At 41.9% G+C, this 16,478-nt stretch overlaps 1 protein-coding gene across 1 annotated transcript in view; it reads left to right on the plus strand.

Moving 5' to 3' along the window:
* Positions 1 to 5,564: 5,564 nt before the first annotated feature.
* RIC8B (RIC8 guanine nucleotide exchange factor B) overlaps positions 5,565 to 16,478 on the plus strand; it is a 31,543-nt gene continuing 20,629 nt past the window's right edge. Inside the window, exons 1-2 of the mRNA XM_025895976.1 lie at positions 5,565 to 5,615; positions 15,002 to 15,610. Of these exons, the coding sequence (XP_025751761.1) occupies positions 15,134 to 15,610 (477 nt within the window). The 5' untranslated portion in view covers positions 5,565 to 5,615; positions 15,002 to 15,133. The remainder of the gene's footprint in view (positions 5,616 to 15,001; positions 15,611 to 16,478) is intronic.

Genomic DNA, 16,478 nt, shown 5'->3' on the forward strand with positions numbered 1-16,478 from the left:
TTTTTTCTTTTTTCTTTCTTTTTCTTCTTCTTTTTCTTTTTCTTTCTTTTCCTTTTTCTTTCTTGCTCATGTTCTGTCTTTTTTTCTTAAACAAATACACTTTTTATTAAAAATGTGAACTTTTTATGGCCTAAAACATAGGAAAATAAATTATAGATATTGGTAACATACACAATAGAATATAAGTTAATATTATATATTACAGCATAACTTACATAACACATATAATATTTTTAAATAGATGTATATGCACACATAAATGTATATGTATGCATGCGTATAAAAATCCATTACAATTCTTCAAGATTTTTCATTACCAGGTAGAAAAAAGACTCAGCGGGGGAAGAGCAGTGAGAACACCATTCAGTGGCATGAATCCTGTTTTTGTCAGGCTACCTCTTGCTGTTAAGGTCACTACCCTTTGACAAAAATGGCCTCTGACCTCCCCAGCCCCACAATTCTGTTGTGACTGACCCTGAAACCCATGAAATTCAGGGGCAGACATTGCTTTGGAAGGTTTAGATAAAGCTGACTAACATGGGAAGGGCGCATGGTATGCACCCATCTGAAAAGGTCTGGCAGTTCTTTGGTAGAGGATGCAATTTATTCTGTCCCCCTCTTTCATTGAAATCCTAATCCTTCATATGCTACATAAAGTGGAAACTAAAATGGACTGATGATGAATAACAATGTGCCTTTAAAGGGTAGTAACAGTTTCTTAATCTTTATTTTTTAGGTTTTGTACTTAAAAAGAAAATAATTTGCTATGTACAATTAAAATGAGTATTTTGCTGTGCTATATAGTAAATCTAAGCAGGCTTATGACTTCTATAGAGTTGTAAATCCGACAAGGAAAGGATTATTTTCATTGGGTTTCTCTCAAAATCTGCATTAGTACAGACGTGGATCTAACTCAGAAGATAAGGCTGGATTTTGTTACTCCTTGCAGTCCAGTGACCGTGCTGTTCTGGTTTTATATCTCAGTTCAACCCGGTGTGGCAAGAAACCCCTACCCAGAAAATTCAGATCCTAGTTTGGGTCTGCATCTTAAACACATGCAGGGATGCAGCAACAAGTCTCAACACCTTCAGTTCTTGTAGGAGCCACTATCCATCTGCAGGTGCAATCCTGCTCCAGTATTTCCCACCATGGAGCCAGTCACTTGTGAGACTAAAGGTTTCTCTTGTGACCATAATTCGAGGACAGACCGACCACACCTCCCTTTGAACATGTTGTTTTGTTAACTTCAGTATATCGTTCTCTTCTCTCTGGACACTTAATTTCGATTATAGGGTGCCTTGAATATGGAAATACTATGTGTCTTCTTGCTGTAATTTAAACCCACGGTCTTGCAAAACTCTTTAAGGAGACATCGTTCACCTTGCCCGGCTCTGCCCTCCTGCCACCCACCCATGCTGCCACTTCCTCAACGAAACAGGGAGACTTTTTCCACCACTGCTCTGGGACGTTGGACTTGAGCGAAAGGGGTTTGTTTTGCAGCCAGACATTGTGGCAAAGCCCCACTTCAGGGAACAGACACAGACTTCGCCCGTGGTGGGGGCCCAGTGCTCAAAAAGTTTGAGGAAAGGTGGCCAGCCCTGGTTTTGGCAGCCTTTAGCCTTCTGATAGCTATGGTATACGCAGGGCAGGTCGTAGAGAGCAGACAAGCCTAAGAAGGAGGGATGCGCCATTGGGCATCCCCACGGCGCATTCCGCCTGCGCCAACGCGCCCCGCCCCGGCGACTCGAACCGGCGGCCTCAGCCGCCCCGCCGCCCTTCTCGGCGGGGAACCGATCCGGGGCTGCCCGGCACGGGACGTGTCAGCACCGCAATCGTCCCGCGGCACCAGACAACCCCTGGGGCACCCGCGCGTGGCGATCCGGCCGCTGCGCCGCTCGGCATGCTGGGAGTTAAGTAGTCCGCTGCTTCTCAACAGGCGGCCTGCGGAGGGCGCGAGGCAGGCCATATAGGCGAGGGCTCGCGACGCGTCCGCCGCCGCCCCGTGCAGCCAATGGCGCGGGAAGCTGTCTGCCCGTCTAGTCGGCGGCGGTTCCGCGCAAGGCATAGCGCAGCCGCTCGGCTGTCTAAGGGGCGGCTGGCGGCGGGAGGTCGGCGGCGCAGCGGGGCGCGGCAACGCTGCGGCGGCGTCGGAGCGGGGCATGGGCGGGCATGGAGCGGGCGGGAGCTGGGCGCAGGGTGCTGGAGGCGTGGAGGGGCGCGTGCGGCGCCGAGGCGGTGGAGGGCGGTCTTGCGCGGTATCAACAGGAGGTAACGGTCCCCTCCCCCGCCCCTCTCGGCGCTCGCTCCCCCGGCGGTGTCGCACCCCGCCGCGCCCTCGGGCGGTGCGCCGGCATCAGTGCCTGTCTCCCTCACCGGCCGGGGCTGCACACTCGCCCCCCGGGCTCGGTCGGCTGCGGCGGCGGGTCCCCAGCGCTCCACCGCTTCTGCCGTCCCCAGACAAGCGACTGTCCGGGGCGGCCGCCCTGCCTGGCCCTGCCGCGGCTCGCACGGCAACAGTTCGCACGGCACGGCACGGGCACGGTACAGCCTCCCGGCCCTTCCCTGTGCGCTCCCACCCGCAGGCCGTGCAGGGCACCGCGGCACTGCCGCGCTGGTGAGCCAGGGCATTGCCCAGGGGAAGTCAGACTTTCACGGGAGCACAAAGCCAGGGTTGTCGCGGGGAGATCAAGCCCGTGGTCGGGCTCGGCCCGGACACCTTCGGTCTTTTGGTCGGGCAGTGTTGTGGGTTATCGGTGATGGGGCTGTAAAAAGAGCTATTCCACAGCCTACATCTGCCGCACAAGTCTTTTAACCGGCATATACCGCCGAGAAGAGGCTGGACAGAATGACACCGGAGTCTCTTGGCTGCTTGCCCACCTGCCACAGCACCGTGCACCTGCCCACCTGCCCGAGGTGCTGCCCTTTGTCACCGGCTCTGGGGAGGCCTTCCTTCCACCGCCTGGGCAGTGACCGTGTCCACATGCACTGGGAGGGAGTCTGTGTAAAATGGGCCGCCAAATCTCACCTCATTTTTCTGTGTTTCCGGTCAAGCAAAGCAAAAAGGGAGGAGGCAGCTCCGAGCAGGTTGAGCTTTTAGTGCTGACAGGTGTGAAAGAGTACCAAGTGTCGTCTACTGCCCTTGCAGCGTGATACATGTGTGCTCAGTCAAGAAGTGAAGGGATTTCCTGGTAATGCAGGAAAATACAAATCTGAGTGACAATACGTGTTAGGTGGATTTAATTTGCCCTCCCCCCATCCCCCCTCTTCTGATAGGGACATTTTGGCACCTAGATTTTAGTAGAGCACTATAGTCCCTTTTGAGAGATTACCTCTCAGCCCATCAGGTGTCTGTCCTTTGTGTAGATGCTTGTGTGACTGGTGCACAAGTCTCTAAAGCTGGTACTGACTCAGAGTTTGGCTTTGGATGTAATTTAAATGCAGTTGTGTTGAACTAACTATCAGCTGAAATTTAGGAATCTGTTACAGGAACAAACATTCAGATTCATAGCCAAATGAATGTGGATTGGTGTATAGTTATTCTTCAGCCTCCAAGAGGTGTCTTGAAATTTGCTGCCTTAAGTGCAATATGTTTTAAGACTAACGATAGCAGTAACTGGTTTCTTAACTTAAACTTGAGCTTTTGTGCACATGAAATTCAAATGTAGAGATAGATGCAGCTGCAGGGCACTTTTTCTGAGGGATTGGTAGACCAAGGGTTTGTTAGACACATCTGTTTTAACTTAATGGCCTCTGAGGTACAAAGGAAGAGTTCTGATTCAGGAGAATTTTATGTCTGCTCTTACTTTTCAAAATGACCCTGTGTTAAATGTTAAAAAGCATGCACAAACATAATTTCTTAATTTTGCTGTATTTGGTTTTATGCCTTCTCAGTAGCTTTCTGAGATTATTTAGACTTGAGTTGTCAAGGACAGAGTGAGAGCTGGTGCAGTTTCTATTCTGGCATTTCAAGTCTTTGAATGAAGTCTTGGAGTTACATGTGTAGCTAAATACTGCTTTTGAAGTGGGATGGGAAACTTTTAATACTGTCTCAATATAACATTACTCTTACTGTGTTTGTTACAAGTTTTCCATCGTGTTTCCTACCTCTCTTTTTCTCTACAAGGTGTTATTAACTCACATATTACCTGTGGGCCAATGATGACTGGGTAGAGCACTCCAGTTTCCAGACCTTTACCCATGCCTCTTCTGGGCTTTAGGTTTCCTTAGGTTTTTTTCCAAATAAGAAACTTAATATGCTTTAGTTGAAAAGAAAGGATGGATCAAGATGCAGGTGGCTGTAGAATAACTATAATAAGAGAAATCAATAGGTCTGTTGTTGCTCCTCTGTGGTGTTCCATTTGCAATGATTATTGCAAATCTCTGTTCCTCCAGCACTTGGACTTGTTGCTGTCACTACATTTCTTTTGTAAAATTTCCAAAAATATTCATGTGCAAACACAAGGGTTGCCTTCTCTTGGTTAATTACTCATCATTTAATGTTCACCTGCTTTTGACTGGCATGTTACTGAACTTGTGCAGTTCAATCAGGAGCCTTGTAAGAGAGAGGAAGGCAATTGTTTTCCTACTGTTGAGAGAGGAAGGGAATTACTTTCCTACCATCCTCCAGGCTCTAGCTGATGTTGGTAAATTTTGATGGTAGGGTAGATGTCCAAGGTCTTTCTGTGTAACTGCAAGCTTGGGTCATGAAAGGTAAGAAGTCCATGAATGTGCTATGGAAGGTCACTTTTGTTTTCCAATCACTTGCATGATGCAGCAAATTGTATATTAGAAACAGAAATTGAGATTTTTATTTTTTTTCTAGCCTTTCATTATGCTTAATCATTTAGCTTGGAAGTTGTAAAATGTTAAAATAACTGTCCGATGTTACTGCTGTTTTCTTTGGCTGTCAGAATAAACTTTGTCACATGAGTAATATTTCACTAATAACATACTTCAGGATACTAACATAGAATTAGACTCAGCTGCTGTTTGAAGTGTTTAATAAGTACTTGTTGTTAGACCATGTCTATCTTGTGTTTAATTGTGCCAGAGAAACAAATACCTTGGTAATGTGGTTTGGAAATTGCCAGAATACAGAAAGTGGTAGTTTTTGTAGCAAGACTTATTTGATTTATACTACTTGTTTTCTGGGCAAGATGGTACTGTGGTTGTTCTGCTTTGGAACAGTCAGTGCAGTTAAAAGCTTGTAAACAAGGTCTGCTTGGGAAGGAATCTGAGGAATAAGGTATTTGTAAAACACAAGGCTCTAGTTTATGTTTTTTTCACTCTATCAATGCCACATGTGACGTGGTTAATGCTCATCAGAAGTGCAACCTGTAGATAAAGGCTTACTCTGCACCAGTAATAGTTGTAAAACTGTTCAATGAAGCCACTCACTGGAGCTCTCACTGTTGGGTAGGATGGGAAAAGGACATGAACTGACATGGTTATGGACTCACTATCTGAGGCTGGTTTTAACCAGACTACTGAAATTTTATGATAATTTTGCAGGCATTACATACTTAGCAGCTGATGTGCATGTAACAAACTCTTGTCTTTATTTACAGAATCGATCCACTTTCAGATTTGATCCAGCAGATGAAGACAAAAGAAAGGTAAGTAAAAGAGGGTATTGAGCTGCATACCTCAATGTAGAAATATCAAAGCAGTCTCTTAACTTAGTTGCTGTTGTAAAATGGTGCAAGCAGTGATTATAAAGTTATGTTTTAATTTTTGTTTCTTCAGTGCAAGAGACATGACAACTACACATTCCCTTTTTTTCTGAAAGAGAAGACCAAATTTCCTTAGCAAAACCCCCAGTCTTGAATGAAAGTAGTAACAGAAAAGCCCATAAATAATTTCACTGGGTATAGATTTGGGATGAGATGGAGGAATAAGGGTAAAGATAACTCTCTGTATCTGCTGAGATAAAATTTTGCAATAGATTTGCCCATTTTCTCTCTTCTCAGCATGTAGCAATATGAAAGATGTATTTCTTGTCTGTGTTAGATACTTAAATAATGCTAGAGGCTAAGAAGAAGTAATAGGTAGAGAGGACAGCTATGAAGCTGTAAGGGAGGCAGAGCTACAGAAGGCTGTTAATTCAAAGGTAGAGGTAATCAGTGGTATGTGCATGTTGGGTTTCAAAGATGGGAAATGTTTGTGTGTTGCAGTATTGAGCTGTGCAGGTGTGTCAGGGCTTAACAGATCCCCCGACTCCCACCCACAGCCTCGTATTTAAAGCTTGGACATGGCTTTTTTTATTTTTTTTCCAGTTGTTATTTTTAGGGTGTACTATGTAACAACAAGACTCTTTCTGTTCTGTAATTAATTTTTGGGCTGATTTGCATATTTATTCAGAAAATGTTCATCAGTGAATGAGGCTGCATGTTTCTGCTATTTCTGGAATAAACTCAAAGCTTAAAATCAGAATTGCAAGGTTCCTGCAAGGGTAGCTTGTTTGAAATTGGACACACATAGATTCATTCCATGATTTTGTGCAAAATCTAAATATTTTAAGGTATTAAGTCTTTTTCTGGTAGAAATGGGCAGGATGATAAATCTGTCCTTTGCATTTGCAAACCCATCAGCTGTGTAATCCTAAGTTACAATTCTTTATTTACACAGATGGCTTGAAGACCTCTTAGCTTGACTTTACCTATGGCTTTACTGGAAGCTGACGTTCAGTAGTGCGGTGATGGACTGTCTGTGTCCTTTTTGATCTGTAGAATAACTCAGCCAGGATCTTGATTTAGTTTTCTTAATGTGTTTGTGTTCGCACATCTCCTTCCTCGCCATCCCTTCCATCTCTTTTCACGTTGCGAGTGAACAAGTGTCTAATCTGAAAAACAGATTGCCAGTTAGAGAACATAGGAAAGGCTACTCAGCTGCACATGCTCAATATCTTTAGCGTCTGTAAAACACTGAGCATTCTCTTTTCACCATTCAGTTAAGATAAAAAATAAAAATGTTTAAATTGAAAGGGAACATAGTACATATTCTTCTAAGAGCAAATTGCTGAAGTTGTCAATAAAATTGATGAGAATTGCTTGAAAACAACATGATGCAGCCTCAGGTTCTGTTTTCTGTTTAGTTAATGTAATTGAGTTGATAGTATTTGCAGTTCTGCTGCTATTAACTTAGAATGATTGGAGTGAAAGGGAGTTTAGACAAAGGGTCACAGTCCATAATGAAGTCGTATGGTAGACTTGATGTTCAGCTACGGGGGCAAATACAGAGGGACTTCATGATTTTGCCGTTGGTTTCTGGTGCTATTGAAAGTTTGCATTATAAGCTGATGAATGCAACACTTAGTTCTTACCAGTCTCTTGCTGCACATTGGGTTTGTTCATGGCCTAGGAGTAAATTTGCTTATTTACTGCAGCAAGCCTGACAGACTTTGTTGTAAGGCATTAATGTCTATGCAAGAGTGCAAGTAAAAGATCAATTATAGCAATGCAAGTTTTTTCTCTGCCTCATCACGCAGGTTCAGCCGTGACCTTAGGATTACATCAAGGTTGTGTCAGTGGTGTGATTGTGTTCTGATGTAGGTGTAACTATGCTTTAAGCTTTTCTGCATTGGATACTGTCTGTTAGGGAGAGGACAACCCATACACAACAGTGACATGCTGTAAAATATGAAAGATAGAAGGGCAAAACTATGGCTTGACTGGAAGCTGGGTGAATTGGACAGAATAAGTTGCTCTGCAATGATATGGCTATCAAAGCATGATGCTTTAGGCTATAACCTAACTAAATCAGCACTGACTTTGTAATATTGAATTCCAGGAGGAAAGTAGGTTGTGTCCTCTAGAAGGCAGGAAAATGCTGTCAAGCATGTCTATCTGGACATAGCCACAGGACTTTAATACATCACAGGGTGATAAAACACAGGATTGTAATGTGAGGTGTCCTTCTATTTGTTCTGCTTTGCTTAATGATGTATGTGTCTGCATTGCCCTGTATGGTGGATGCTGTCTGTGGATATAAATCAGGTGGCAACCTGTGTTGTACTGTAAGATCTGCTCAGATACCAGCCATATCAAGTTGGTGCCATTCCTTCTTAACTTTTTATATTCTAATAAAAAACTATGAATTTCTGAAAGCCCATTTTCAGTTTCTGTGTGTAAACTGTATAGAAATTGCCAACCAGAAGTAAATGTGTTCTGGAATAGCAGCTGAAATTAAGGCAGCAAGGTTGCTTCTGAGGGCCTTAGCCAGCTCTTAGAAATCTAAAATATTTGTCTCAACCAGTCAAGAAGCTGTTAACAGTGTTTTACTGGAAAAGTTGAGTCTTCAGAACTGTGATGCTTCACAACAGCATGTCATGGTTGATACACAGTTGGTTCTTTAGGTCTGTGCTGGAAGCAACTCTAGAATATTAGTATCTATTCACTTGACCGGGCAGTCACCTTGGAGGGAGGTGTCAGGTGTAGTGTCTCCCTCTCTGTGTGGCACAGTGGGCACTTCAGCTCAAGCCTCACATGTCGTAATACAAAAAGGGAAGGCTTTTTAGAGCCACTTTATCATTATTTAATAGCTTTGCTCTCCGTTATTTATACCTTGTCAGGGCCAAACACTGCTGCTGAAGTAGCAACACAGTTGTGCTGTTTACAGACTTAAAATTTTAAGCAAGTTATAGCACTGTTTTTGCCCTGGAAATGTCTGTCAGCACTGATTGCCTAGTTAGCCATAGCATTCCACAGCTAGAAGTTGCTACAGCACCATTTTTTGAGGTGATATAACAGAAAAAGTACATCTGTCTGTGGTAGCAAGCAAGACTTTTTAAAATTGGATGGAGATGCTGAATTCGGGGGAGGAAAGCTTAAAAAAGGGAGCAGCAGCCAAATGTTAGAATATTACTCGTATTCTTACCAGAAGTGGTAAGATATTTATGATTCACATATTTCCTCTTCCACTCTGTACCTTTCATCTGCTCCACCTCTTGTAGTACTTGCAACATCTGGTTTCTGCTGTATTAGCTCCAGCTTACTGTGTTGGGTCAGTTCTGTAATACAGATCTTTAGAGTTTTAGATCAGTTTTCTTGAATTACTGTTCAGGTTCAGTTTGAACAGGATGGGTCTAAAATTCAGTGGGAAGAAAATCACCCAAACAGTCTTTTCCTATGTTGCTGAATGTTTTCAAGATGTTGAAATAGCTGGTGGTAAATCATACCCAAATGTATTGTGGGCCTTTCTCTCCCAATTAAATTCATGATGTGGGCCGTGGACAGTACCATATTTGAACTTTGGAAGGATGGAAGCAGTGAAGTATGTTGATGGAGCAAGATGCTGTCACGCTCTAAATCTCAGAAGACCCTCATTCTTAGATAGTGCTGTTGACGCTGATGCTTCAGGGAGGTCTGAAGGTTCCTGCAGCCACCAAGGCACAGGGCTTTTCTTGTCCCAGTAACTTTGTTGCAAACTTTTAAAGTCTGTTAGTGAGTGTCCTGTAAAAATATTAAGTTCAAGTGCTCCTGTGGGCACACTGTGTGGTGTCTTAGTTGTTATTGTTCTGACTTTACTGAAACCCCTTGAGGGATTACCAGTCTGTAAGAGAAAAAAAGTTACTAAGTATCCCTCATTAATACTAAGCTATTCCCCTCTGGTCCTGCCAATTCCCATCCAGCATTTTTCAGTTTTTTACATCTCTTAAGGTTTGTGACAAGCCAGTGAAACCCGTCTCTCCTTTTAACACCCTTCTTTCACCGCTGGGTTACAGAGGGTAAAAGGGTTCTCCCTCTCCGTGTCCAGTGGGGAGGGCAAGAAGGGCTACTGTGAGTGCAGCTACACAGGATTTCACCTTTCTGTGACTCTGAAGTTTATTCCCCCAGTTGTGAGAACAGGGATTACTGTGCCTGCTCCTCACCTCACCTGCAGAGTTTTATCTGCAAATGCTCTCACCTGTTCAAATGTGCAATTTGGGCCTCTGCCATGTCAGAGCTGGCAGGCTCCTGCCAAACAGGCCAACCTCTTGCTGTCAGTACCAGCTGAACAATGAAGTTTTGAAGTGAAGCAGACTGAATCCTCAAGGAATACAACTATACACCTTCCCTCCTCACCCACATCAGTCCACAAAGACTAGGCAAAAATTTGGCATGGCCTTTCCAGAGGAGGTTTTCTAATTGTCCTATTATTCAGCACAGGTGATGATACGTGTTATATAAATGTTGTCTTGACTTCCAGAGCAAATGAAAGTTTAAACTAACATTTCAAATACTCTGGGGCTTACCTTCTCACTGCCTTGGATGCTTGCTTAGCTCTGCAATCTAATAGAAACTTAAACGCAGAAACTAAAGACTTGTGCTCCCCTTTCCTTCCTCCTCCTCTCCCCAGTCTAATTAGCCTACAAACAAAGGTGATGGAAGAAAATGCAAGTAAAGAAATAATACCTTTTTGCCCAAAGCTGCACACAATAGGTCTGTGGCTGAGCAAGGAAGAAAACACAGGTCTCTTGTGTCTCAGGAGAGGACTTTTTCTATTGGGCTGTGTTGCTTCTTAGCATCAAGGGTTTATGTTGTCAGGATAAAGGACCAAAATGGATTGATGTTTTATTCATTAAAACAAGACAAGAAATGGATTTTTCTGGGCTTCCTGTTTTAACACACAATAAAATTTTATACTACAGCACAGACAAAAAGAATGGTGTGTATTGCTCTGTGTTAATCTTAGTATTAGCACAAAAGCTGAAAAATCATGAATTTTAGAGAAATTAATGGATTTTACAATAAAAAAAAGTTTAAAAATACTAGAAACTGCCTTGAGTCTATGGAAAAGTATATGAAAAACATTTCTTGCATGCCTGATGAAAGTCCATATCTCATCTGAATTTTGAAAGGATAGAACTCAAAGGAATGTTAAAATCTTAGTGACTTAGAGGTTAGCAATAAAACCTGTGAAACTAGGGCAATCATTATATATGTTGTGGAAGGGGACATACCTTGCTGTCTGAATTTTCACTTCCTGTTGTTTCAAACCAAATAAATGAAATCTGTGTCCCTGAGTTTATGTGATGCTAATGGCATACAAGGTGGTGGAAGGAGCACCACCTAAAGAAAATGAAAACCATAATAATGGTTTGGTAGTCACATCCCTTCCTGTTTCTCCTCTCTCTGCATCATTTCTGTTGCACTGTCAGGGCGAAAACAGAAAATGTGAAATTGTGCTGTATGGCATTTGGTTTTAGTTGTCTCCAAGGCAGTTTTCTAATAGGATGACTTTTGTTTCTTCAAAACTTTCCATGAGTAGTTCTTCAATTACAATCAGATGCTGTAGCTTTTCCTTGAGCTGCTATTGGCACTTGGGATCAGCCAGCGATGATTCCCTGTCATGGATATTGTAACTGAATGTTGATTTCCCTAAAGTCACTCTTGATGGCTCACTGGAGTCTAACTCCAGAGAACTTTGTCAGCAGTTCCTGTGTGTTTTTCACATATGTGAGTCTTGTATCTTCAAAAAATAGTGTGTGTGTATATATATATAATGGCTAGGAAGCTTAGTGACCTGTTCTTAAGTTTGTAATGGCCAAGCTTTTAATCTAGTATGCAAAAGACTATAACTGATGCTTTTGAAAATAAATACTAACCTTGCTTATATTGTGAAATATAAGCAGCCAAGTCTTCAGGAACATGTAGGAAATAAAGTACCTTACAAGCACGGTGATGGTTTGGGGTTTTCTAAGTTGTAAGCAGGTAGCTAAATATCAAAAAAAAAATCTATTTAGTATCTATCTTTAGTACAGCTGTTCAGAGTTAATCCTCTTCTGTTGCTGCATTTCAGTAAGATTTGAAGTCAGGAGATGATTTTATAATCTTTAATTAAATTGCAAGGATAGCCTTTAAATGTATAGAGGGAGGGTTACACTTCCACTGGCAAGTCAGCCAGCAGCAGGAGTTTGATACCCTTTGTGATGCCTCCTGCAGTGCTTTTGACATTTTGCAGTGACACTTCTGTAGCAGCAGGTGGGTGCAACTTATGGGAAAAAAAAAAAAAAACTAAAAAATCAATCTGAGGTTTGAGAGGCCTGGTCTCTTTGTAGTCAAACGAGTGTTCAGGTTTTATCTGATTGAGGTTAAAAACCAGAGCACCAGATGCAAGATTTTTGTAGACAGTGCTGCTCACCAAAATGTGGTGTCCTGCTCCTAAGAGGAAGGAAGCACCCAAGATTTGTAGATGGTCAAAAAGGAAGGACAAAAGTCAGATGGTCTGCAAAAACTTAAAAGGTTTTATTAGCAAGTTATACACTTGGCATGGAAATTGGTATAAGTTAATCCCTTATCTTCTGGTATAAACACAAGTGTGGTGGATTTTGAGTAAGGGGTGGGGCGAAAGAGAGAGAAAGATCACCAGTCCTGGCTCCAGCATGAATCCAGCTGATGGAGTGTCCAGGGTCCTGGTGCACATGCACACTCAAGCTTTGTGGGGGTACCTTTTTATAGATAAGTTTTCCCCCCAGTGCACCTAAGTTTTTTGCTTTCTATGCAAATTAATTATTACACACAGTTCTTCTAGACTTTTCTGGAAATAGGTCGAGAGCTTTGAGGGTCTTTGGTGGTCTTGATTCCCACCCACTGCGTCAGCCTTTGGTCAACATTCCACTTCTCGACCTCGTTCCTGCCCTTGTGCTGTACTGTGTTGTGCCTAACTCCAGGAGCCAGAACAGGGACGTTTGTCCCAGAAAAATGCTGCCCTACCTCTGTATGGCCTCCTTCTCCAGCCACATGCTGTTCTTTCTCACAGTGTGTTACTGCCAACAGTCCTTGCTTGTCTGCACAGCTATCCAGCTATCAGGGTTTGAGACATACACATTAGCCCCTTAGCTGCTCAACTTCTACACAAAAATGAGGGGAAGTTCCCTTTTATTTCAGTGGTATTGATCAGATCAGATAATTTATTAAGTGATCCTTGGTATTCAAATGCCTAGAAGAAACCTTCAGCACTGTTAATGAGAAATCAGATCTGGTTTTGTGCTGTGTGTATTTACTGATAATGCAGTCTGTCTGGCTCAGTATGTCTTTGAAATGTCCATTCAGCACCTTGGTGTTGGGAAGGCCGGTAACTTGGCTTCTAGTGTTGTTAGTATGGTTCTGCCTACACAGTATCTGAAGAGAAGGAGAGTCCAGTTGGTGAACCAGCAGTTGAATTTGAGTAAATTGTTACAGACCACCTTGTTGCAGCTGATATAAACAAGGAAGAAAATAACTGCTAAGTCTAATAGAAATGTACTTAAACAGAGAACAGAGTAAACTGGCATTTTCCTGGAGTTCTGTGAACTGTCCATTCAGTTCTGTGTTACTCCTCAAAACCAAACAGGCTTCAGGGCTGTTGCTTCAGCTTGCAAAGCACAGTTAATTGTATGGAAATCTCTCTTAGCAATAGAAACAAAATTCTTGTAAGAAGTTGAGCTGTGACTAAGTAATTGATTGTGGATCTGGACTGTCATTTTTTGTTTCCTAGGCATTTTTAAAAATACTTCAAAGGTGCCACCTTCAGAAACATTTAGTGCAGATCTAGCATACCATGCTTAAGTTAGGGGGTTGTATAGATCTGTGTGAGATCTTATGTTAATGCTGAAGCACTCTTTGTATTTGAGTATCTTTTTCCAGCCACGGTAAGTACCTCTGTGCCTGTACAGGTGGTCAAATGTGGGTTTTATACTATTGCCATGTCTTTAATATTCTGATAAAGATTTCTCCTGTTGCCTCTGCGATAGTAAGAGGTAGAGCTCATTCCTTGTTTTCAAACTTTCTACTGGATTAATCTAGTCAGAGCTGTGGAGATGCAGTCAAGATCTTGGTTGTCTGGGTGGTGCTTTTGGGTGGGCTTAACCCCAGGACAAGCATACTAGAAATCATATTGAGAGTTCCTACTGTCTGACTTTGTTTACAGATTGTCTTTTAACATTGTTGAAGACTTGTGTTGTTTTCTCCCTTATTCTTCTGGAGTGTCTGTTCTAGATTTGCTGTAGACTTAATGTTTGTTGTTGATTTTGTTAATTTTTTTATTTTGGCTTTAGTTGTAAGCGATCACAGTAACAAAACTTGCTTGGATGTCCTAAGTGGAACCTTTGTTTTGAACTTTGAGTCAGGCTGATGGGCTTCTGTGCTCCTCACCTTTTCGTTATGGTGGTGATGGTGAAAAATGAAATTCCAGAGACCATTCCCCAAGAACTGTTTTATACTTTACTATGATTCCTATGCTTTTTGTAATTACTTACATGACACAGACTGCTTGAGACCACAATATGAATTTCAGGTCTTAAGCAGACTTCTGCACTAGGGCTGTTCAACTCAGTTGCTGCTCTGGCTTCTTTGGTAATTTATTCATGTTGATGGTCAAGACATAAAGCTTGGGAGGTGAGAAGTGTGGAGGAACAGTGTTCTGTGTGGTACAATGCAGTTTGTATTGTATTGGGAACTTCTTTGCAACTGTACTTCTGACTCTAGTACCCCAGAGTAGTAGTAATGTTGTCCTGAGCTTAAGGCATAAAAATCCTATGGAGTCCTCTCACATCAAGCAATCTCTTCTGTCCTGTCTTTTCTGCCCATTAATTGATCATCTAATTGTCCATTTCTGTCTTATAAAAGGTAATTTTGTGATTCAGATGCTACAGTTCTGACCTGCAGGTTGTTGGAGTGTTGTATTTTTCTCATGCTGCATTTAAATGATTAATGTTTACCCCTGCAATCTTGTGGGTATAAAGTATCAGTGAAGTATTTTGACAATAGCGGCAATTTTGACAATAGAGAATAGCATCTGCCATTTTGCTTAATGCTTTTGCAAATGTTGATGTATTTGGATTGTATCCATGAGGAAAACTGCTTTTGGTGCTCTCTGGAGGCCTTTTGTAACAGTTTATATTTTGAAGAGCTACTATGGAATACCTAGTTTCTCAAGTCAGCTGGAAACTCAGAAGTTATATGGAAGCTTAGCAAAAGTAGTTTCTTATTGCCATCAATATTTTGACACTAAAACTGTTCCTTTTTTGTTTGTGTTTGCCTAGAAACTGTGTGAGGGAATTCTAAACATCCTTGAAAAAGACACAAAAACGTCATGTCAAGTTGCCTGCCTGGAGGCCCTCCGGATTCTCTCCAGGGACAAGAAGGTTTTAGTGCCTGTAACCACAAAGAGGAACATGCAGATCCTTATGAGGCTAGCAAAGCTGGACAATGTGGAAGATCCTTTGGAGAGAGTGTCTGAATTTCCTGTTATAGTAGAAGCTTTAAAATGCCTCTGTAACATAATTTTTAATAGTTCAGTTGCACAGCAGCTCAGTTTTGAACTGAATCTTGCAGCAACGCTCTGCAATCTTCTGCAAAAATGTAAGGACCAGCAGTGCGTTGATGACATTAAATGCTTTGATTTGCGTCTGCTCTTCCTCTTGTCACTTCTGCACACAGATATTAGATCACAGTTGCGTCAGGAACTACAAGGGGTGCAAGTTTTGACTCAGGCTTTGGAAAGTTCCCTGAGTGTAAGATGGACAGAAGAATATAAAGCAGCGGAAGATCGTGACAGGCCTCCTCTATCTTTGCAAGAGACAGATTGTGCCATTGAGGCACTAAAGGCTCTATTTAATGTAACACTTGACAGTTGGAATGTCCACAGCAAGGTAAGGCTTAGCTGAAGTGTTTTTTTCAATTGATTTTGTTTAGCCTGGGAGAGCCAGAACCAGCAGGTAGATACAGAAGAGGCAGTTGTTGTCCAGGCCCCAGGGCAAGGATTTTAGTGCTTAACTTTTCTCTACTCTAATTTTGATGGAATATAGTTGCATTTTTCAAAATAGTAGCTAAGGTACTCTTCAAATTTTGCATCGTAATTTCTCTGTGTGTAAAACCAATCCGTGAAAATTTGTCTGTCTGAATTCTGAATGTGTCAAGAATTGATGATCTTGGTATTTCAAGAGGTTTTGAGTCTTTAGTGCTCATTGCTTTGAATACCAAAATAACATTTTTGTTCTTGTTACTACTTAGGCAAAAAATCTAATCCATATGTTTTCTATGTAATGGAAGAATAACTTGGATTATATGATGCGAGGTAAAACTGTACGTTTTTGAATAAAACATGCAAAAAATACTGTTTTGTAAAAGCCTGAGGTTTACAAAAGAAAATAAATGTTGTTCACTAATGGCTAGGAAAAGCTTTGTAATCTAAAAGTATCAGATGGCTATATCTCTGGATGTATAGCAATAGGGTAATAGAACTGGGAAGACTCCCTTGTTTTCATCTGTTTTTCTGAGCATGACAGTAGGTACATGAACTCTAATTTTGAATATCCCAAATCTGTGCTACAGTAAGAGAATTATATAGGGAATCTTTCTTTTTAGTCCACATCATATTGTCTCTAAAACGTTGTTGTTAACTTTTCACTGGCCATTGTAAATATGCAGAGTATAAAGCTGATCAAAATCCACAGTAGTTAAAACTGACAAATAATTGTTCTCTTTAGTGCATTGGACTACACAGCAAATAAGACATTA

Source organism: Manacus vitellinus, unplaced genomic scaffold, assembly GCF_001715985.3.
Source record: "Manacus vitellinus isolate BGI_N305 unplaced genomic scaffold, ASM171598v3 scaffold_5_pilon, whole genome shotgun sequence".
In the NCBI taxonomy this organism is placed as follows: domain Eukaryota; kingdom Metazoa; phylum Chordata; class Aves; order Passeriformes; family Pipridae; genus Manacus; species Manacus vitellinus.